This window comes from Vespa crabro, chromosome 6, assembly GCF_910589235.1.
Source record: "Vespa crabro chromosome 6, iyVesCrab1.2, whole genome shotgun sequence".
In the NCBI taxonomy this organism is placed as follows: Eukaryota; Metazoa; Arthropoda; class Insecta; order Hymenoptera; family Vespidae; genus Vespa; species Vespa crabro.
The window spans coordinates 4455469-4481706 of NC_060960.1; the positions used below are offsets into that span (position 1 = coordinate 4455469).

At 30.0% G+C, this 26238-nt stretch overlaps 1 protein-coding gene across 2 annotated transcripts in view; it reads left to right on the plus strand.

Annotated features, from left to right (window-relative positions):
• The window catches only part of LOC124425224 (neurotrimin-like), a 154603-nt gene that overhangs the window by 76991 nt on the left and 51374 nt on the right, over positions 1–26238 (plus strand). For both annotated transcript variants that reach the window (XM_046965300.1, XM_046965301.1), the window contains exon 2: positions 15292–15386. In XM_046965300.1, coding sequence (XP_046821256.1) covers positions 15292–15386 — 95 coding nt within the window. The remainder of the gene's footprint in view (positions 1–15291; positions 15387–26238) is intronic.

The window sequence follows — 26238 nt, forward strand, 5'->3', positions numbered from 1 at the left end:
TTGATTACTTTCAAAATGACTTTTCTCGTCGTATTAATAATAATAACAAAAACGAATTGTAATTTACTATAAGCATACAATTACAACTTGTAAGTATATATATATATATATATATATATATATATATATATATATATCGATGGAAAAATGATAAAATGGAAAACTACTCAGAGAATATATTAACGATTATGTCGAATAATAGAGAAGGAGATATGTATAGCTGTATCGTCCTGCAACCTAGCCTTGATATTAACAAAGGGCAAAGGTTAGGAGAAAGCGATCGATAACGAAGGAACGGTTTCGATTTTAAAGAAAGATAGGGATGACATGAAACGTACATTAGGATATATGATATTGCATTGGTAGAATAACGAGAACGTCAATCAGAATTTGGAAAAGGCTTTTGAGAATATCTCAGAAAAAGAAATCGAAGTGATGTTCGGCTTTCTTGATTATTTATCGGACATCGATTTCAAATATATCGAATACTCTTTACAACGAAAAACAAATTTATTTTTTCTTTTATTTACATATTTGGAATTTTTTTTCCAGAAACTTTATTTAATAGAAATATAATATTATTATTCTCTTATTTCGGCACGTTTTACTTTTTTTTTTATGAACAAGAAACGTAAATGCGAACGTATATGATCCAGCAAAGCTTAACTATGCATTTGAAGGTGGTTCGCATTAAATCCGGTATATGACTTGTGCGTTTACATCTCTTTAGCTCGTAAACCAACTTGCCACCATCATCACCATCGCCTAGGGCACGTCCATTATATGTTTACGGTTGTTTCGAGTATAACACTTCAATGACGTTCCTACGACTAACGGAAATAGTGTTTCCGCTAGTTTATCAAACATAGCAAGATACAAAAATACATGAATGAGAAGAACTGAGATTGATGTTCGATCCGATTTAAAAATTGATAAAACAACGAAAAGCTGGATCTTGAAAGATTCAATTGTAATGCGCAATAATAGTTATTTTTCTTTTATTTTTATTTCAATATCCATTTAAACGAGTTTTCAATAATATTTTATTTCCTTACTATTTTGAAAAAAAAATCATTGCTTTGTCATCTCAATACAGATCGTTGGTATAATTACAGTGCGTTAGTAACTACGCAAAGCGTACACTCATACTCCATGCAGTATGTAATTATTCGCGATCAATGTAATTGCATTTTGTATTATTATTCGTTCGAGGTAAATGGAAAATTCTGTGCATTACGTACGTGCATTCAATCGTAAAACGCGAACACATTGCCTTCTAACTGTCGTAACGAGTCATAGAGCGCATTATTTGAAGGGTCTTAAAGCTATTTCAATGGAAAGATGGATCAAAAGTGAAAGAGAAAGATAAAGCATCCTTCAAAAGCATTTGCTTCGTAGGTATGTATCATACAATCGATGCACGGTCATGGTCGTATTATAAAAGGGAGAGGCCATGGAATTTTTATTCTATAGCTATCTTGAACAGATAATCGAAAGCCAATAGGTAATACGATAGGGTTAGAACAATATCGCATGATTCGAGAGGTTATTTCCTTTTTCAAATGGGCGAACTACTCTATATAGGGAATTTTATATCCAACAAATTGTTTGAGTCAACCTTATGCGTCCTTATAATTTTGAAAATGCGTTGAATGTTAGAAATGATTTTTATTCGATATTTTGTGCCGAGAAAATACGTGTGTTCTATGCTGTTTTGACACTCGTTAGAAGTAAGTGTACTTTCTAAAAGCACCCTTAAGTATCTCTCAGAAGAAACGCTTCATACACTAACACTAATACACGTATTAATGCAGGTCTAGATATACGTATTCGTGTAATTTAGATGCATACGTATACTCTATTTTTCCTACGACTTTTAATTCGATGAATTTTCTATAATCAAGGCAATAAATCTTTTATATTATTTTTGTGTAAACATCTTAATTAATCTGTAATTAACAATTATATTTAGAAAATTTATTTTCAAATATTTATTGCGTATTCATCGATGAAATTGAAAGCATTTTCTGTATCTTTAAAAGAATATTTTTTATATTTAAATATTATATTTAAATAATATATGGTAATAATTAATTTTATATTCCACAATTAATTTTCGTTCACCGTTTGTAGAGTTAATTAACTTCATATACAATGTCGTGCATATAAGTATCTATACTAATCGATGCTTGTTCCGAAACTTGTTTCAAACTTAGGATCCAAGTTCACGCTTTGAAATTGTACTCTAATCTCAATGTACAATCACCATAATAACATGGCACGTTGAACGAAATTAAAACAAGTCCTCACTACTTTGATGAGAAGTAATCAACAGAATCTAAATTTGAGTTAAAATTACGAAAATGAAATACAGAGATCGTCAAGATAGTTTTTTAGGGTATTTTTTTTATGTAAACATACATATTCTCTCTCTTTCTCTCACTTTTAGTATAGAAAATACATTATACAATTATATGTTAATATTTCTAACTTGATATGAAACTATTAAATGTGTTTACTTTTGTTTGTTTCGATATTTCTTTCTCTATCTTCCTTTTTCTATTTATCTTCACTTCAATAAACTTTTGTAATAAAATACAATAATTATAGATAATTTCACATAACAAAATTTAATACAACGGTAAACCCTATCTTACAAATAGGAACTAACAGTAGATAATATTTTACATAGAAAATATAATAACCTGTCAAATGGACGAAGAGAAAGCATGGAGTATCCTATTGAATATGGTAAGTGCTCATAGAGTAACTTTACAGCTATTTGCTAGTAATTCAAAGCTTGTCTTTTCTTTAGATTCGAATATCATTCGTATACGAATATATTAAAAATCAATAATTATCAATTATAATATAATATAATATAATATAATATAATATAATATAATATAATATAATATAATATAATATAATATAATATAATATAATATAATATAATATAATATAATTATTCTTTATTGATATAAAGAATACTTTTTGTGATTAGTTTTTCCATATCTGTGATTTTATCCTTCCGTATTAATTGTTAAAATAAGACGAAATATAATTAAATATGTTTTTTTTTTTTATATTTTGCAATCGGTTTATCAAAGTATATAAATTTTTATGTTATTAGACAAATGATTTATTCTTATTTATATCATAAATACTAACCCCTATTTTTATCGTCTTTCAATGCCGTCACTTTAAAACATGAGACACTTTCAAACACAAACTGGTTTTAACCGGCGATCAATAGATTTGAAATTTAATCGCTGCGAGGGTGTGATTATAAGAAGAGCATTTTCACCAAATGATTTTCTATTTACGATTTCATGACAATTAGAAATAAGCTGGTGAAGCATTTGATATATTCATGTTTCTCCTTTCATTGGGCAAGAAACAATTGTTTATAAGAACTTCATTTCTACGGTTTTATGGATATGGATTCTGAAAGCGATAAACTTAGAAAACACTTTCTTCCTATTCTCTACGTCACGGTTGCGTCTATCTAATACTGAATGGTGTCGGAATAGCAAAGGATAAAAGTGTCGTATAACCATGTAATAACCTCTTTCATCGACACTGTCAACGATGTTACCACTAGCCTTCTCCTCTCATTCTCTCTCTCTCTCTCTCTCTTCTCTCTTTCTCTCTTCTTCTCTTTTCCTCCCTCTCTCCTTCTCTTCTCAACTTTTACGTTTATCTCTTTTTCTCATGTTCATCGATCTACCCATCATCTCTGCAAACGTCTACTTACGTGTCTATATCTAACATGCCTTGAACTATAGATATGCTAAAACTTACGTACTTTGTAATACCCACATACATACTACGTATTAATCGAAAGATATACATAAGTACTTGCATAGATATTGTAGATTGTACATAATAGATATATAATTCTCAATTAATTCTTTCTCATTTTCTTGTATTTATTGAAGCATACATATGTAAGTAGATATATTGAGTAATATCAAAATCATTGACGATTAATTAACAGATTTTTCTTTTTACTTTTATTTAGAAATTATGATAATCCGTTCCATTTAATTTTTGTTTTTTTTCTTATTCCTTTTTTTCCCTCTCTCTTTCTCTTTATATATCATTCTCGAAGTTAAGTTTTGCTCGGGAAAGACGAAAATTTGATAGTCAGTCGTATTCAATGATATATTTGCCACGTAAACAATAATTATCGCATGCAATTAGGAGAAGTTGCTGTGTCTAAATGGAAGATCTGCAGAGAGGGTGAGGGAGTAACAGAAAACGAAGAATATAGCAAGAGAAACCGAAGATTGAAAGGAGATGGAGAGAGCTTTTGGCGAACTTCTCGTTCCATATATCGCTGACTGCCAAAGTGTCGGAATGGAAGTCATCTCCATGTCTCTCTCTCTCTCTCTCTCTGATCACACACAAATACATCTACGTATCTGATTTTCCACTACTCTCCCTCTTAACTTGCACTTGAACCGAAGAGATTCGGGTAACTCGATCTCGTTACTTGAGCTCAAGTCATACGCTTTACGAGAAGCAAAGATCAGTTCATTACTTCATTACTGATATTCTCTCCCACACAGTGACGAAGTTTCCGAATATTTACTATCGTGTTAACGTTTCTCAAATTATATTTATAAAAGGTATCTCTAAGTGTCAGATAGTAAGTGTCAGATAAGTAATGATTAAATTATTATAATAAATGAAAAACAAATAAAGATCATTTTTCATCATTTTTTGTGTACAATCTGATAAAAGTAGATCATATTTACAGTATCTAAAATAAAAATAATATATATCTATTATCATATGTACAATATATTATTATCGTATAATAATTCATCTAATAATATACATAGATTTATATTGATCTCATTTGTACGAATTGACAGCATGTGTGAACATGCAAAATATAATTATTTCTAGGATAAGTTTCAGACAAGCATATGTCACGCATAGAATTGAGCAAATAATTTTCGTAGCTTTAGCAGCATTTTTTTTCAATTGAGAAGCGATGATATAACTTTTATGACGATATTTGGATTACTATTGTTTTGTGAAGTTATGTTGGCAGCATTATCGACTATTATACCGTTTTTTAAAGATTAAGGCTGACGTTTTAAAATCACTGTACGGTGTAAAAAAATTTTAATTTGAAATTTACAAGACACCGTATTAATTTGGACACATAATAGATAGATAAATATAAACAGAATGTTTCATAATGTCTTCTATTTCACTTTGTTTCTATTTACCTTATTAGCTTTTACGTGACAATTCTTGTTTTAAAAGATCTTTTTCGTCGTTTGAGTAAGAAACAGAGAACAATAAACTTTCGAAATTCACGGAAACTCAAATAAATGTCTTAATCTGTTATATTTACTCTTGGAATAAAATTAAAGTCTATTTTTAATTTATATTCATTTATGTTAACGTTTATGTTTCTTAACATTGAAACGATTTATGACAGCATTCATTTTGTTACATATTTTTTGGTAATCTTATTTAAAAATTTGTAGCTACATATAGACTCGTGTTCTTGGAACATGCTACGAAATTGTGAGGAACCACGAAGAAGCTAACTTTTATGCATAAGAAAAGACAACAAAGCTTCTTCCGCTAAAACTCGTCATCAGAACTGAAATCGTTCCACCGCTTTCCAAAGTAAGTTTTTAGCAATTCTAATGCCATGCTAATGACGCACAGTAAAAAATTTATGTTACTTATATATCCTACACACACACACACACACACACACACATATATATATATATATGCATACATATACATACATACACATCTATACAAATCAGGAAAAAGAATGAAAACCACGATACAAAGATAGAATGTTTCTAGAATTTATTAATCTTTCTCTACATTTAAATAACTTCATACAAGTTGTTCACAAAGATAATTTTATAATTATCGAATTAAATAAAAGATACAAACAATACATATTTCTTCTCTTCTCAATGTTTAATCAGTTAATTCCAGGAAAACAGTGTAACGATCCGTTTACATCAGTATAATAATTACGTTGATAAACGAAATGAACCTGTGGACCAGTACATTCCATTTATTCTCATGGGTTCGATCCATTTTTTTCTCCCATTATTTTATGTACATTCATGTCAAAAAGCGAATTAATTTTCTTTTATACATTATCCTTCACTGAGGTTTACTCGTTTAACTTGACATCTCATTCTCTAGGTAACTCAAGAGGTTCGTTAAAATCTTCTATCAGGATAACGTCTTTTAGATTTTTATCAGGAGAGCCAAGGGACTTTCTGTGCATCGTATGTTTCATGACAGAGACAAACGTATCGTCCGCTTTGAGACAGTTTGTTATCGAGTATCGAACATGATTTACATAAAAAGATAAGCTTCTCTGGGCATCGTTGTCGGTAATATAACTTTGTCAGAACTAACATGGTGGGAAGGTTGGTAGAACGTGTGGTTAGAATTGAAGAGAAAAAGAGAGGGGAGGAGAGAGAGAGAGAGAGAGAGAGAGAGAGAGAGATAGCGAGATAGCGAATTTCCTCGACATGAAAATCGCTCGAGCGTGTGCACAGAAGGGGAAAAGGAAAATATAACGTATTGTATGAACGTTCGGTAGGCGAGCAAGGGGATAACTTATTGTACGTAATATCCACCGCGTATGCCCGCGGAAAACTACACGTCGATATTCTCGCACGCGACTACTTTTCTCTCTCTCTCTTTTCCTCTCTTTCTTTCCATCTCCCTTCTCTCTCTCTCTCTCTCTCGCTTCTTTGCTTCAATTTACACGATACATGAAGTTCAAAACACAAAGATTCGTTTAATTTCGATACTCTGGATTTCACTAGAATTCCTATGTGCTATAAGACCTGGGATTTTTCGATATTTTAAGCGTTTATCTTTGAACAGAACAGTTACTTTTGCTGTCACAAAAAATATACTACTTGATAAAGGATAAGCGAATGTTTCATGATGGTTTCTACTGTGATATTTAGTTCGATTCGATCACTGCAAATTGAATATGTGAATTTGGTTATCATTTTAAAGCCTTCTCTCCATTAAAGTAACAACGAGGAACTTGCTATTGTTTCTTATTGTTGCATGTTCCAAAATATTTTCAACAACAATTTGTCTCAATTTATTATTCAAACAGCAATTTATAGGAAGGTTGTGTCCACACTAAAGCAACATAATCTGACAAACATTTGTGTTTTGTTTCGGTTACAAGACCATACTTAAGTACACTCTGGAGGAGCATTTGTTTTTGTTGCCACGTTTGGCCACATGTTTTATATTTTTCTTTGATCCTTACTGCTACGAATTCCAATAAGCAGTGACATTTGTTACTGGCAATAGAAACCTTGAAAAATAATGAATAATAAATGGCGACTTTTTCAAGATATATGTTGCTTCAATGGGGACAAGGCTTAAGAAAAATATTTGAGAATCTCCATTACAAAAAAGTAGATTTTTATTTTTTATTAACATACAGAGAGTTTGACAAAAGTAATAAAATGTTCGATATGAATATCGTTATTGAAGATTTGTCAATGTTTCATTGATTTTATATATTTTCGAATTATTTTATAGTATGAAATCTGAAAAAGGATTTTGTTCTGTGCTTAATTAAATGTGAGACATTTTAATGTTACATAATTTAATGACAGTTCTATTGCTTCGCGTATTTTCAATTTTGTATATATACTGATGAAGAGAGAAGTGTCTCTAAAAAGCTGTATGCGTACATTACAAAATTCTTCTCTCTTTTCCTTTTCGTGTATATTTGATGTTTTTCGATCATTTAAATATTTAAAAACATCTTTAAGTATATTTTCTACGTCTTATCACGTATGCGAAGTGTGTGAAAGAAAAATGCTTTGAGAGAAATCTTACTACAAATTTTATAAAAAAAAGAAAAATATAATAAAATATAAATAAATTTTTTCATAAAGGAAAGTAAAAATAAATTTAATAAATTTACGATATAGAAAAGAATGAAAGTGTCGAAATAAAATTTTGCTTAATACTCTTTCTTTTTTTTAATGCTATATAATATATTATTACTTCCATTATAGAATTTAATAGGGAAAGAAGCGAGCGTATAAAAAATTAAAAGTTTAGCGAGTAGGTCGAGTGGTGTTAAAATTTGACTATTAAAAAACATCATTGGTGGACTTTCCGATTATCAAAGTTTTCCCCCGAAATCTATTTCTATGCTTTTAGTTTTCTAAGAGTTTGTTGGTATAAGTTTTAGTGGATTTTTATCTTTCACATCTAGATGTTTATAGAATAAAGAATAAAATCCTTATTTTTAAAGAAAACAGAATGTTATTCGTTTAAATGATTCATCAGAAAGATAAGAATAAATATTTTATTAATTTTCTTATTGCTTATAATTCATAATTAATTTACTAACATTATAAATAATAAAACAGAATGTTCATTTTTGTGTGTTTATGAAAACTATGCGTAGGTGGATAAATATTATTGCTCTTAAAGTACGTAAATAGATTATGTTTTTAAAAAAGGTGCATCAGTTTTGTTAGTTTATAATAGTTATTTCTTTATGTATTATACTACAAGTGACTAAAATGTTTCTTATAATTTTATTCTTTTAGTTTTTGTAGTGTACCATAATAAGTTCGATGGCTTGATCGCTTGGAGCTTAAGCTCACAGAGATTACTTTGGAAGAAATTAAAGGACACGTGCACTAAAAGGGATAATGAGACGTAACAAAATATGCAGAAATAATATAGACGAATTAGATGAATGAAACGATAAATATGGTAGTAATAGATTTGTCACGAAAAAGGTTTTCTCGCACGAGCAATTTAAACGTGTCTTGAGAATCCAAGTGGTTCAAAACAAATCGTGAGCTCTGTTTATGGCGCGTGAAAGTGTAAACCCATATAACGGATTGTGTCACGGCACTATAATACAATCTCTTTCTCTCTCCCTCTCAGTTACATCTCGAGTTGTTTCTTCGCTGACACTTTCTGTTGGAAATAAACTAGGAACTTGTTCAACGATATCACGCAGTTTTTATTCATGCGAGAGTCATTCGTCGTTGAGAGCTATTAACCTGTCGGCCTTAATATTATCAAAAACTTTCTACGTTCAAAATATTTTTAGGAAAATTCTTAGCAAAGAAAAGATTTTTCAAATTGTTCTACCGATATCTCATAATATTTTAGGGAAAATTACGATAATAGTTTTAGATTAGTAAACAAATATGATCAGCCTGAATAATCATTGAGAATTCATATGACTTTGGTAATTCAATTGTTCTGATTTCTTGAATTAAAGATTATCTTGTTCTTTTCCATCGCTCAACAATCGATATTCGGGTCGAATCATTTAATGATTAAATATAATGATGACTTTTGACATTGAATCTTTAATATATTAATCATATTTTAAAAATTTTTCTGCGCAGGTAATTCTTCTGCAATGCATTCTATTACTATATGTAAAGTATATCCTATAATATTATATATAATTCACGTTTGACGATGTAAAATACTTTATAAATATTGTTAAATCTCTGAATTGGAATTAACGCAGATGAACAAAAGGATAATAATAAAACTTTTACTATCATTAATAAATGTGTTTATAATTTTAAATTTGTGCGCTTATAATTTTATGACAACGATCCTTTGAAACAACGCTGGGGATAAAAGAAATGTCAAATGAATTATTGCTGACACATAATATAACACTTGAAATAAGAGATTCATGTTTATCTACGAACGAGATTTTTATTAAAAAGAAAAGAACTGAAAAGGAAGATAAATATATCAAGTCAAGGAAATATTATAAATAAAAGATTGTGCAAGATATTACTTATGAATATATATATATATACTTATATGAAGAACAATATGCGAATTTTATGTTGGAAGAAACTATCTTTCTTTCTTTAAATGATTTCGATTTTCTAATAAGAAATTGAAGTTCAATATTAATTAATGCTACTGCTGAGAATAATTTTAAGACGATTACAAATTAATGAGAGTAAAAATATTTATATTCTGACATAGCATAGATTATCTTTCTTATTAAAATTTTTGTACGTGATAGATAAACCTGCGACTATAGCAAATAGTAAAAGTTTTCTCTTCATTTCTTTCTATTGATCACATATTATCTCTCGCTTGCTATTGTTAGATGTGCTCCCATTTTCAAACATTAATATTACATAATGATATTTTACTGTAAAGTATAATATAAGCGCAATTCCTCCACTATGAGGAATTAATGGCCGCAGGTGTACGTAGTAAAAATGAAATATAACAAATAAAATATGTTGCTAGTCAAAAAAGATAAACTGAAATTGATAACCGGAAGTTTTAAGTAGGGAAACAAAAGCAATGTAAGTCACGAAGAGAACGAATAAATTCTTTTGAAGGACTTGAATTAGCGTTCTCTCATAAATGGGAGTATAAAATCCTGCAGTGAAGTCCAACAGAAGAAAATTATTATTATTTTCGTAGATTATGAAAAGGAAGAGAGAAAGAAAGTGGTGAAGAGGAAAAAAGATGGAAATAGCAAAGGCGACGTCATTGCAACGCTGATTTTTATATATATATATATTCAGTTTGAGAAACATACTGATACAGAAAATTCTTACAGAATTCAATCTTCTGTACTAGAGTTACCTCGCTTTTCTATCGTGGGGAATTCTCTAGTCGCTTTGTACAATAGGTATCAAAAAATTTGTGGAAAAATTTATTGATGTCTCAGTCTTATCAAAATGCAATGTCATTGAAGAGGTTTGAAATGGCGAAATTTTTGACAAGTTCAGTTTAAACAAAAATAACTTTATTACGATAAAATAGCTAAACCACGAATCAATGCTATCTTACGAAAAAGATTTTGCATTGTTAATTTAATTGTTAGTTACATTCCAAATGTTTTAGAATCTATTTCTCTCTCTCTCTCCTCTCTCTCTCTCTCTCTCTCTCTCTCTCTCTCTTGTATAGTTATTGTTTGTGTTACGGGCTTTGATGGAATATGGCTTATCTTTACAGTTCGGAAGTCAAAAGAAACTTTGGGAAAAGAAAAATATTAGCCAGCCTTCTCTTGTGATTTGTGTCTGTGAAGACATCTGATATGTAGGCTGTCATTTTGTGTTGATAATAGAAAATATCATAAACTTAAGCTAAACTGAAGCTAATCTACATATTAAAAAATATTGACGAATTATAGGTACCCGTAACATAAAATTTATTGTCTACAATTGACTAAAGTAAAAAGAGAAAAATAATGAACTTTTAAGACGATTATATTAATTGTGATCTTATTAATTATTATTGTAAATTTAGAAGTAGGATCTCGTAATTGTTATAACAATTTGTCTTTATATTCTGTTTATATGTGTACAACTTGGACGTTACTTGTATAATAGTTACAGTCCAAAAATTCTATTTTGATGGGAGAAGAGAATATCGAAAACGAGTCGTGAGATGGATTCGATCGAACATTTATATGCCTGGGGTTGCGGATAGGTTTAATATTTTACACATACAATATATTGATATATTTTGCGATGATAGACATAAGAATAGCAAGATAGATTTTTGAATAATATAAATTTCTTTCTTAATCCGTAATAAATCGTGATATGCATTTGTACAAAAATGATTGCTATGTCCAACGATTAAAATAATAAAAATAAAAGAAAAAAAGAAATTTATCAATTTTAAAAGAAACGTTAAACACTTACAATAGTCATTTTTGTAAAATGACAATTCAACGACTTTTCTACCTTTCTCCTTTTTAACTAGAGCTTCGTTTCTCGATTAAAGGATGCTTGCAACTGCTAATTGGATAGACAACGCGAACGTACATCATGGCGGATTCATGGTTAGACGGCACGTAGAGAAAACAATGAATCTTGTTAGCGATGAGCTCGTGAAAAAGGATTAATTGAAAAAATGTTGAGATTTTGTGCGCATGCTTGCTCGTGAAAAAGAGACCAAGAAAGAGAGAGAGAGAGAGAGAGAGAGAGAGAGAGAGAGGCAAAGAGAAGAAAAGATAGGTAAATAAATGTATTTAGAAAAAGAAATATAGAGAGAAGAGGAGATAGGGAAGGTTTTATATTTTGATGTTGGTTATTTTTATGTTGGTTGGTAAATATCAGTTTTCTTAGGCCTCTGTTATTTACATTACTTTCTTCATTTACTATATAATCATTAATTATTTAACTTTTGATCTGAAACTTTCCGATTAAATAGCGAGTTATCGACTTAGCATGCAATATTTTATGGATCTGATGCATACAAGTCACATTAGACGTATCGTTATTCTGAATCAGAATTTGTTTTCCTCCATTTTCTTTCTCCTTCGCAATTTTCTTTTCATTCAAAATAATTATTACTAATTAATCATACGGGCCAGTAGTCCTGAAGAATCTCTTATTTGGTCAGATTCATTAAAAATTTAACTGTCACTTTTTTCTTTCTTTTTCTTTCTCTTTCTAAAGCGATTCCGAGTAATTTATTCACCTCCGCCCATCATTTCTTGAATACATAAATAATAAGGGACAAAGTGTGATTTTATGTATTTCTTTTTAAATCTGATTTAATTCAACCATTTCGAGGACTATTCATTCATTGAGATTTGTTCATTTTTCAAAATGCTTAAACATTTTACTTTGAAACGCAGTTTTTATTAATTACTTAGAAATCTATTAATTAATTGATAATTTTCAAATAATTCAAGATAAATATTTTTATTGGTAAAAATTAATAGATATCTTTCGAAATACCTGAGGGGATATAAATGAATTCCGATGAAGCTGTAACATGATGAGTAAATAGGTACAACATTTTAACATACAAGGAAGTTCGTTTTGTTAATTTAGAAATGCCCGTATCTATTTTACGAGTAAAATTTCCTTTTCTGTTGTAGTATTTCAGATACATAAATTTATATATCGAACGAATAACTTTACTCGATAATTCATGTCGTAACTTCTCTTGATAAATATTCGTAACGTTGTAATGTTACTCATATTTTATAAATTACCAAACAGTGAAAAATATTTTAACATGAATTTCATTTCCATAAATTTTTGAAAAAATTCATAAAAACTATATTTTCTGAAGAGTTTGTGTGATATATTCCAAATTTAACGGACCGTTAGTTGTATCGAATAGTTCGTGTGAGTTCAATTCTCCATACGCGATACATTTAAAACCAAAACTCTTTATCGGACGCATCGATTTTAGTTTGGTAGTAGCACCGATACGTCACTCGTGAACGTTCGACACTTTTGACAGAGGATGAACACACTCTTTTGCGTGGCTGGTTCGGTGAGCACGTCATGAAAAAAGAGATAGAATGAGAAAGAGTCAATCCATCAAATCAGTCGGACCGAAGGAGTCTTAATATATTTGAATTTCCTGCGAGATTTAGCTGCTTCAATGATGGATAGATAAGTCTCTATGTATATACAGTGAGAAGCAATAGTAAAGCCTAATGAAACTACTTTTGCTACATTTTTTTTCGTACATCTTCATATCGTTTCGATATAGTAATTAGTTTGGATATATTATAGAAACGAACGTATAATATATTCAGACACTACTAATATTGTAAATTAAATCATAATTAATCATAATATATACAATAATTAATTGTTTGATTATCACACAGTGCGATCACGCTGTTCACATTTTATATATAATATAATATATATATTGATATATATATATATATATATATATATATATATATATATACATATTTATGTGAAATCAGATCTTGTCTGTTCAAAGTGAAATATCACAGAAGATCCTATTATTGCTTCTCATTGTACCATACTGGATTTGGCCTTTTTTCTCTCTCTTTTTCTTCCATTACGAATCCATCCGTAACACGTTCCACTTCTTGCACTCTCTTCCACCATGTTTATCCCTCTTTCTCTCTTTTTCCCTTCTCATTCTCTCGATTTCGTTCCGCTCTACCCTTAACGGCACCCCACTATTTTATGTTCTCTGCAAACAATCACCGTATAGCCAACCCATGTGTCCAATACTTTCGACCTCTAAAGACATACGTTGACCTTTGCAGGACAACGAGTTAGAAGCTTCGACACGCTACATCGAGTTTTAACTCTTTTCGCTTCGAAGGATGCCTATCTTCTGGAATCTTCGTTCTAATTCAATCCAATATTTTATCATGATATACGTTTCTATATACGTATCTGTTTAAATCGAAATATGTTTATGCATTTTTTATTTTCACAAATATATATACATTGATTGTAAGAGAAAGAAAGAGAGAGAGAGAGAGAAACGAAAATATAAAATATAAAATATAAAAATATAAAAAAATATAAAAATGAAGATTATAAATCATCTCAACATGATGTTGATATAGTCTCTGTTTCTCTTCTTCGTTACACTATTTATAACATTAGTGAAAAATAAATGAACATGTCACATTTAAAGAAATGATGTCAGATTTAACCGGGGTCGTTTTACATATACTCACGTGTATATGTATCGTCTTTTAATGATTTTTCAGATATATCACTTTCTAATATTTTATATGGTCATTGTGTGAGATTTCCCATCATAACATATATACTTCGTAAAGTATAGTGTAGTGTTAAATTCTCCTCTTTTATATTCTAAATATAATTTTATATTATCATTTACTTTTTCTTCATTATATCTTAATAATTTTCACAAATATATATCTCAATCTTTAATTTCATAACATTTTGTCCGATTTCTATATACCTTAACTATCAAAACCTTCTCTTTTGTTCAGAGAGTTGAGTTTTAAATATATATATATATATATATATATATATATATATATATATGAGTTTTAAAAATATGTATAAATATAGATATTTTATATCGTATTCTTCAGTTCGTGTTGCCAACAACAACGTCCTCATATTTCCTCTAATGTGAATATCTCATCAAACAGTACTCAGTTTCCAGCTTTTACTAGCTGACTGACCGACAGTAGATTAATTCGCACAGACTAGTAACATATAATACATTTTTAATAGAGATATTCCTTTTACTTTATTCTGTTATTGTGATTATATATTACTTTTTATTAACTTTATATTACTTTTTACCTCTGCTTTTTTTATCTGTTTTTCTTTTTTTCGGCTAATTTTATATTCAGATTATTATCATGTTTATTTTTTAAAACACTATTCGCGTATGATATACAATCAAAAAATAATAAAATATTGTATATTTATTTGATCGTGTTTCTGTTCAAGTGGAAAATATTGAAAAGTAATCGATAAATTTTTTTTCTCATTTTAGACCCAAACTTTAAGGAACCAATTGCCAATGTAACTGCCCCCGTCGGTAGGGAAGCGATTCTGTCGTGTGTCGTACAGGATCTGGCGGGATTCAAGGTAATTTAAACTTTTAAATTAATGTAATTATAAGTGGCGCAATAGAATCTTTATGATGTTTTCACCATCATAGAAATTTTATTAAGCACAAGGCCCGTAACACTCGTAATTTCAATTTGTTGTTTCTTCAACGAACTTTGAAAATATCACGTTTTCAACAGACTATATGAGATTTCTTCCCTTCATTCGTTAATTAAAGGATCCTGATACCTATATCATTACCGAGTATTTATGATGTAAAGTTTTAATTGGTTATATTTAAGAGAGAAAGAGAGAGAGAGAGAGAGAGAGAGAGAGAGAGAGAGAGAGAGAGAGAAGGAAAGAAAAACAGAACAGATTTCTATGTATTTCGTTTCTCCATTTTTTACTTTTATTGGAAACTCAGCGAATTCGTCATACAAATTTCGCTTTTACTCTTCATATAAGGCTTTCATAGAATGAGAGAAAAATTGATGATTATCCTGAAATATGAGTATCCTCTGAACATCGAGTCACCCAACTTGCGATCCGTTAATTAACTTATATCGTTGCTAATTGTCAAGCATAGTCCGCACGAGCGTTACGTATTTCTATCCGGCTGTGATTTGTGGGACGCTCGTTATGATTAGAATAATTAGGTCGCTGTATATCTCGTTTCGAAATATATTTATCGCAATAAAACGAACGATAATGCGGCAATAGCTTTATACGGTATCTGACATTTACAAAATAAACTGCGACTAACGTTATAAATATCGTGTAGATAGGTATATATAATATATTACATACACACACATACACACACACACAATATCCAAGCACCAATGTAAATACTTAGAGTATGTAGAATTTTTTTTACGGTAAAAACTGAAGTATGCTTGAAAATTAATGAAGAGTTCAAAGACATTCGATCAATTTGATATCGATATAAATAATTTTTTATTCAAGTTGACGTATGACGATCTCAAACGTGAAAGGGCTAAAGATACAAACAGGTTGCACGTGGAATGAGTGGAAAAAGAAAAAAGAGAGAAAGAAAAGAAAAGGAAGGGGTTGTGGTTGTAAACGAATTAACATTTTTCAGCACGAGTTTTCGTGTCTAATTGGAGCCACCGAGAATGAAGTGCTCTCTTCGCCTTAAACATTTTAGTTGATTCGTCAGACGGTAATTACGAATGAAGGCTAAAAAGCGAAAACGTCGAATGATTCTCAGAAGATGAGTATCCAGTTTTATTCTGCTCCTATAATTTTGTTAATTAATCAAGCGAACGCAGCCACTTTCTTTCATCGTCATAGTCATCGACAGCGGGAAAAAAATTCTGAAATCTACGATTATAGGGATCCCTTTTCGAGTTTATCTCTTTTTCTCTTTTAACGTAAATGGTTAAACGAGGTCAATAGGCTAAATAACTTTAAGAATGTCCACTCGTCGTATAGTCGAAGAGACTTCCATTTTAGAGAACTTCTTAAAACTGTCTGCCTTTTTTTCTTTCTATTTCTCTTTCTGTTCTTACTGATAATTAATCAGGTATAGGATACATATCATATCTTCTTTTCTCTTTACGATTTCATTTAACAAATTGAATTAATTCACCGACGACTTCTGAAGAGAACTCGAGAGAAGGAGGCCATAAAGGAAAAAGATTTTCATTATGTATTGGGAGAAGTGACGAATTCTTTTCATTTCGTTGAACTCGCACGATTCTTGAAAAAAAAAAATATTAAATTAATAAATGTCGACACTTTGGTAATGAAAAAGGCGGAAAAAATATGTTGTAAGTTAAACAAGAGATCAACCTTGGACGCAAATACTCGAGACAAGATAGATGTTTTGATGCTTATTAAAGGTCAGCGTTGACTCCCATACAAGTATACCTATATATACATATATATGTGAATGTGTATATATATATATATATATACTTCAGTTTCTTGTGACCTTCATTTTATCCTTTATGCTGAGAGATCGCACGTAAAGGATAAGACCTGTATGCACGTATAAACGTGCCCAGGGTTGGTTCAGTGACTCGGTCGTTTGCTTTAATCAACCCAGCCACGACGAAGAAGCTCGCAAGTTGGTCGATCTAGGGATTATTATTCAAATACGACCAACGGTTACCTATGTATGTACATACGTAGCTATCGAAAAGAAAAAGAAACGAGTAGAGAGATAATTGAGCCTCTGAGAATTACGGTGGTACGTGCTGCTTCGCTTATTTCTGTGTTTCAAAAGGCAAAGGTTTATAAAAAATTTCACAGAAATATGGTACAGCGTTAGCTTTACGTTTATATGTTTGGCTCCTGTTTCAGAATTACCAACTTTAAAGCTGGATTTTCCATTAAAGGAATCGTATAAACAGGAGAAATAATTTTTCCTCTATAAGGAGAAATAATAATATTAATTAAAAGTTCTATTAGCGATAAACAATACAAAGGAAGCAGAATTTTGCTTATTATAATACACGTGATTTAAACTTGAAATCTGTTTAATAAAATAATCAAAGGAAATCTTTTATGTTATATCCTTTGAGTGTATTATGATAATACATACATTATGATTGTGCGATTATAATTTGCATCACATCTCTTGATATTATTTGTTTGTTTTCTTCAAATATAAAAAAGAAATCTCAATTTATTTAAACACGTATCGTAACGATTCTTTTTCATTCATATTTCACAATCAAACTTGAACGTGCTGAATTGTGTGGTCGTTAGTTTCTTAGTTCACTTATTCATTCTACTCTATTATCATTTATGTTACTTTTTGTGTTTTTTTTTGTAACAATCTTTTTTCCATCTTACTTTCTACGATCGCGTATCGTGAAGAGTACTCATTTTCAGTAATTTACATGAAAAATGTGCTAGAGTCTTTTATTATATTATTTATACTTAGCATTTCTGTTAAAAAATATTTTCAATTAGTATTCATTGTTTTTCCTCTATTTGGACTATTCACTTATTACGTGTGATAAGATAAAATGATTTTAATGATATTATCAAAGATAATTAAAATTCACGATTAACCAGTGTGACACATAAATTAAATCAGGATTTCTGTGGATATTTATTAAAATTATTATATATTACAGATTTAGTATGTATTAATTTCTTTGACATACGGTAATATTTTATAAATAACTCCATGAATTCTGATAATTTATAAATTACTTTGTCCAACATTCGAGAAAGAGAGAAAGAGAGATAAACAAACAAAGAGAGAGAGAGAGAGAGAGAGAGAAAGGACAGAAAAAAGTAGTGAAGTAAAACCATTAATTTCTCAGTGGGGACTCTCGATTTTGCAGCTTCGAAGTCTTTTACTCTCTCACTCCAACTTTCTTTCCTACTTTCGAAGATGGATTTTAAGCAGAGGATTGGAAAAACGAGTCAGACGAATACGTTGAAGGATCATCGAGGTAGCGGTAAAGATAGATATTGAAAAGTATTCATCCTTCCTCGACTATGACTCGTATGAATTTTAAATTGACGTATTTATGAAGATACCGTTGAAAATCCATGACAGTCTGCTTTTACCGATGTCGTCGAAAAATATGCAGACGGACACTAGAATCAGAAAAAGAAATATATATATATATGTGTGTGTGTGTGTGTGTGTGTGTGTGTGTGTGTGTGTGTATGTAGGTATACCAGGTGCCACTGTAAAATGCATATAATCACGAACGCTTTTAACTTTCCTAGTGGTCGCAAACGGTGATCCTCTATTACCATCGCCCTTAGAAAAGGGTATTAACTTCTCAACGCGTAGGACTTTTACGAGGGACTTTTTACACGTGGAAAAAAGTTAGACAAGGCTACTTATGCTGTTTATTTAAATAAATGCGAACAGCTAGGTTCTCGCGAAAGATCGTGCTTAAAATTATATCCAAACAAAAAGCGTGTGATTAAAAACGTCAAATAGTTAATATCGTGAAATTAGAGATATGAACGATAAAAGTTATAATATTTTTCTATTTACTATTTCTTTCGTTAAGATTATTTAGACTATGCTATAACCGTTACTTTGCGACATTCTCTTTATACGCTAATTTGATGTAAATTATTTGCAGGACACTATATATATACAGTTATAACCATTTTAATCGTAATAATTAGTAAATGTTTCATATCGGGCGATCAAACTAAATATTCCATCATTTATTACTAAACACATCTGTCATCATTAATCAATCGCCAATCTCTATTATTAAAACTAATATATCATATCAACGAAGCTCACGAACAATTTAGGTACCCATCACTTTTGCAGTTATATTAAAATATAAATGAAGGCAAAATCGTCATCCTGCGTCACTCACCTCGATAACAAACGTCGGTTTGTTGTAAAGTTTGATAGTAAGCATCGAGCAATGAGAAGCATACAAATGCGAGGATAAGTGATACAATTCGTAATTCCTTTGCTCTTGGTTATCAGAATCGAGAAGAAAGGCTGGAAGCTAAAGGATAAAAGAGGGAGGATGATAGTGGATGAATTTATACATAATATGTACCAGTAGTATCGGGTTGTTGGAGATTGGGGGTCGGATACCAAGCAAGGACTTTGTTATTGCTCACGGATATAATGGCCAACGGTTGCGGCTTTTCTCTCGGTTTATGGTTTTCCCCGAGAACTATCGTCGCGGTTTGAATTTTAATTGTGAAATTCCATAATATGCGTTCGGCTCTTCCTGCCAGCTCACATAAGCATTAAATATAGTCTCACTTATTTGGAGCATGGTCCGATCGTATGAAACAAGTTCGTTATCCCCGATAATAATCACTATCTAATCGTGCATCTAAGCTGATCGTATTATTACGTTGAATTTTGTTAATTGTATTTAAAATGCTCAAGAGAAGAATTAAGTATAGTAGTTAACGACATGTATAGTAGTGTAATAACATGAACGGGATATATAGAATATGTAAGAAATTATAGTAAGATATTATACGAATAAATAAAATAAAGAAGGTGAACGACGATTGTCACGAATCATCTTTTGTGACAGTTGAGTGACTAAATACAATCTTGGAGCGACGGCTCTTTATATTTATCTAAATCTTTTTCTTTCTTTCAGAATTACTCTGTAGAGAGAAATCGGCTTAACAAAGATGACAATCTCTTTAATAAAGATATTTAATAAAGATGATACTTGTTACATGACTAAATATACTGTAATGTAAATTATGAAATGTAATATATAATGTCTCGAATATATTTTTTCTATATTATACTCATTAAAAATATAATAAATATTGTAATATAATATGTATATTTATTTTCTCTGTAATTTTGTTAACAAATTATGAAAGACATTAACTATGAATTTTAGTGATCTCTTTTTAAATTATCATAGAAAGAATAATTTGTGTATTTGTTTTTGGTTCCTAGTTTTCTCTCATCCGAAGGTAGTTACTTTTAGAACCGGTATAACTACGTGTGTATTCTCAAGCGAAAGCGAGTTTATCTTCTATTTTCGTATTCAAAAAGTTTTGTATTAAAAAACAACGTAATGTTTTGATTGTTTTATCATTTTATAACTAAAAAGTTATGATCACTGCTCTATGCATTGACAAGAAATTTTTCTTCTTATTTTTATATATTTTTTGTCGATAAAATAAGTGAGGAAATAAAGAAAAATAAATTCGTTATTATAGATACTTTATAAAATTTGCTATACTATTCCAACTGTTTCATTGATTGTGAGAATTCGAAGATTTTCTTTAATAGGCCTTTCCTTCCGTCGTTCTTCGAAAGCTCTTAGATTCGTTTGCACTTAAAATCTCGGTCTTCTCTTATTCGATTTATTATTCTCTAGAAGTAAGCGAGCAACCAAGTTATGCAGTTTCATCTCAACTATCCATTGGAAGATACTAACGATTCAGCAAGAATGAAAGAAAAAGAGAGAGAGAGAGAGAGAGAGAGAGAGAGAGAGAGAGAGAGAGAGATGGCGAAAGAAAACGAGCGAGCGTGCAATCGACTATGTTTGAAATCGATTCGAATCGAAAAATATCATCAGGGCATTTGATCATCATCTTCAGACAGATCAACTCATCAACTTTCGGTCCACGAAATTCCATTAATCATTCTTCCCTCTTAAATATCGATGCATCTGCTAATTTTAAAGTCTTCCACTCGATTCAATCATTTCATAACGAACACAACCGAGTACCATTATAAAATAACGACTGATTTCTTTGGTTTAATTCCACTTATTATTATTCTCAGTAATGAATCCTTTTTTCAAATTCCATTTATCACTGATCTTTGAAAAATATCCTTAGAAAAATATTTATTTTGACAATACTTCTATTAATCAATGATTTCTACCCTATTCACCGGTTTAATATAGAATCTTATAATCATGTATTAGTATTGTTTAAATAAAGGATTAACTCGTTCGTGTACTGTATTTTTATTGGATAATATAAAAAATATCACGCAATGTGAATGTATACTTGAATTACAATAGTTGCAATAACTTTTAAAGGAATAATCGTCAAAATAATTAGAGATTTATTAATTCTACTTATTCGGCCGTTCATATCTAAAGTGAGATAATAAATTAATAACGTGAAAATAGGTCATATCAGATATCGAGAATAAATGTAAAATCAGTAATGAAATATTACTTTTTAGCAAATAATTAATTTTGGAATTAATATCATATTGATGTAAATGTAGGTCATTAAATTTAACTGGACAATGAATACATTGAAACAAACATTTTAAATCTCCATAGATTTGGTAAAAAATATTTGTTTAATAAAATAATCGATATTAATGTCTATTCACTTCGTATAACTCACTGTTATCCGTCAAACGAGACATTTCAAATAATGAAATTTTGAGTGAGAGAAAGTTTAACAATAAACATCGAAGAAAGGCAATAGCGTTTGTTTGTCGATAAATTCGACGTACTTAAAAGTTTAAGTCAAAGGAAGATTAGTACGGCTAAATTAACAAAGACGAGATACACTGACTTGTTCGTTGTTGCTGATCATCCCTGAGTACTCTTGTCACCATAGCTTTTTTCATTTCATTAATTTTTGCGCTATTAATTCATTTACATCATAAGCTCATATACGCGCGGAATTTTCTTAGCCATTATCACCGAAGCGCAAATATGCACACTAGTTCTTTATACAATCAAAACAAATTTGGTGATAAGGGCTAATTTTCCACTTTTTCGAATGATGCAAATGGGTTAAATGAAAGTAAACGAAGACAAAAAATTAAAGTTTTGGGTAGAGACCACGCTCGGTATTAATATGATATTTGCTCATACAATTTTTGCAAAGAAATATAATTAAGGAAATTGTGCGCACGTGTGCGAACGTTACTCCTATCCAGAAGATAATGTTTCCGAGGCCTTGAATATGGCGTAACGTTTAACGAGCCGAAGGAGGCCGGAAAATTACGGAAAACTTTTTTACGCAAAGTATACCAGACTTTCTCACAAGGAAGTATAAATGGAATTATTACAATGGTATGAGTTATGAAGATTATGCAGACTTCGACTCGATAAATTTTGTACAACAAAAGAGAAGGTAAAAAAAAAAATAAGCAGAAATTTCATTACAAATAAGTTTATATATAAATAGATCATTGATAAATCAATTGTTTATAATATGTATTTGTATATAATGAGCACTTTTTTTTTATAGAATTTAAATTTATAAGACTTGATTTTGAAGGAAATATCTTTATCGTTCTAACTCATCTCGTCAAACATTATAATTTTTCCTTCAGAAATATAATTACACATTTGCTAATAATAAGTAACTAAAAACGATATTCAAATATTCTCATTTGAAAATTTCACCTTTTATTTTATATTTAATGCGAACGAAATAGATTTTTATTCGCCTTAAAATACATCGTTCAAGAAAGAGAAAAATAAAAAGTTACAAAAGAGGAATGACGAGAAACGTTTGAGAGGTTCGATTGAAATTTTCTTTTAGCGCGTCTTCTTAATTGCACTGTCTGGTTGTGAGCTTCGACTCTATAATTAACCGCGAGTCAAAGGATCGTACCACAAGATAATGGTTGGAGCGAAAAGCCACAGGAAAAGCTCGTGTTCGCGACTACGCATAGCCAATTACCTAGGTAGATCTAAGAAACAGCTAATGAAAAAAGAAGAAAACCTCACTCGGAACGGAAGCATGATTCCTATTGCGTCATGGCTGTGTTGCTCCCTGCGATTTTCAAATCACAAAATTCTCCGTGATCAATATTTTTACGTAAGATAATCTATATGCTCATGTGAACAAATGAATTATTTCTTTCAATTGAAACGATTAAAAAATGATGATTTCAATGTATCTTAGGAAAATAACAGACCATCGCGATAGTCTTGTCTCGTGCTATATTAATTTTGATCAACAAAATTCGAGATAGATGAACGGTATCGACTATACATCCAATGAATAATATTGTATTTAATTAACAAGATGGTTCTTATAATTAGAATAATCGAATATTCTAATTATATTAAATATTAATTAATAATATCTAACTCTTATTAAATTGAGAATGCACTTAATGGGCTGTCCTTTTAAGTGGTGTTTTGAAGCATGAATTTTTATTAAATGTTTAATCAATTTTCGAATTTCTTCCTATAACAAAATTTAAATTATCTCAACAGATTTTAAGGTGTTGGATGCGATTTTCTATAGAGATTTAAATGACAAATTAATCTGTATTTTTCTATTACTTATAATTTGGTAGAACATGGTTAATATATCGTTCAAAATATTTAAAAATATTTCCTATTTGATTAGTTGAAATCAATGCTTCAAAGTCTTGCTAAAGTACATTGAGTATGTGTTTGACCAAGACTTTGAAGTCTATTAATTGGCTCTTGATGGGATCTACGTTTGCATCTTGATCGATTCTTTAAAGGTTCTTGTAATTGCATAGAAGAAAGGTTTACAGATGAATATTGATGTATATAGCAGTATCCAATATTTTTATTACGTATTGACATAGCTGAGCGCTAATTAAACTCGACCCTATTTCGTTTCTACGCTATTTTTGGTGCGCTATATCGCATGATAAAATCACTTGCCTAAAAGAATTAGTTAATGAATGCATTAAAAGAAAGGAAAAAAGCGGAAATTGAAAGCTTCAAACATATCTGTTCTACAGGATTATCGATATTAAGCCGTAACGCTGCTTTTTTCAAGCACTCCTTTGCATAATCCTTATTTTGCCAAATTATGGTTTCCAGAACAATAGAGAGAGGAAGAAAGAGAGAGAGAGAGAGAGAGAAAGAGAGAGAGAGAGAGAGAGAAAGAGAGAGAGAAAGAGAGAGAGAGACAATGAATAATAATGTTTGTATTATTCGCATAGATAATGGCTTACTTTCGATATTATCCTTGAATAATTTATCATATGGAAATATGATGATACTTTTTTAAAAAGAATTTTAGAGAAATATAAGATAACGAAAATAAATACAATATGTACAATTTTGAAAACTTAATAATATTTAAATATTACTTTAGATTTCATTCTATATGAAATGAGTAGTAAAATAAGTCATGTAAATGAATTTAAATGAATATTATGATATAAATATGTTTTGACATCTATTAAAATATTAGCGTTAATATGAATATGCAAGAATAAATATGTTTGAGAGAGTGAAGGATTATTAAACAATGTCAAAGGACTATAGGAGACTATTTAAATTTCTTATGGAAGAATATTTCAGTTAATATTTTAAAATTTAAGTTTAAGATTATATTAATGTCTACACTTACAATAAAACATCTTAATTTCTTACTAGTATTAAATAGAAGATTTAGATTTTTGAATATGTTCTTAAAATATGAAAATGATTGCTGCGTTTATATCCCCATTATTAATGTATACTACAATAAATTATCTAAAACAGTTATTCATATTTATTGACATGATACTGTCCAAATAGATTGAAACATTTAATTGATATACAATCGATCCAGTGACATCCAATGATTGTCCAGTGACAATCGAAATATAAGATTCAAACTGTCCCTTTAGCGTTATATTCAAATAACATTGCCTTTTGTTTTTTTTTTTTTAACGATATGTCTTCTATATCATGTTTCAATGAACGCCACATCGTAAAAACAAATTACGCTTTTACGATGTGCCGTTTGTTTATCATACATTTTCTCAATTATTTTATTCATTAATTGACCTACGAGAACAAAGCAATTTCAAGTGCACTGAATTATGAAACTAAAAATGCTTTGAACTGACGTATAAGTTATGGAGGATGAGTTTTTGTCTTTGAAAATGTTTGATACGTCGTTATAACGATGCCACGGAGTAATTCTCCTAACAAAATCTCTATTACATGCTAGTAAAAAGGCAATAACTATTATAAACGGTAAAAAATAAAATCAATTATAAAATCAAGAAAATCATTTTATAAAAGTTATTTATAAGTAAGACGAATTAGCTTAATTTAATCAATTTTTTTTTTACTTTTTATTTCATACTTAATTATTTACTTTTTATTTCATATTTAATCAATCAATTTGACTTCCAAAAAATTCACAATATTAATCTATTATTTTTGTCTTTCATTAAATATAACATATTTTCTTATCCTAATAATTCGTACACATTTGGCATATCTGCTTTAACATTAATTATAAAAACGAAAGGGCGATTTCAAGAGTAACCGTTGTCGTTCAATCATTCAAATAATGATAAGATAACCAGCCGTGAATTAGATAGAAACAACGGAATAGTATCTTCCTGATGGCCACGCGGACTTTGGCACGTTATTCTGTGTTATTTGCTCGAAACAGTATTTCAAACGTTATTCTCTACGGGTAGGAGGACCGATATGAGGTTAGGAAGTAGTAGAAAGGGAGGAAA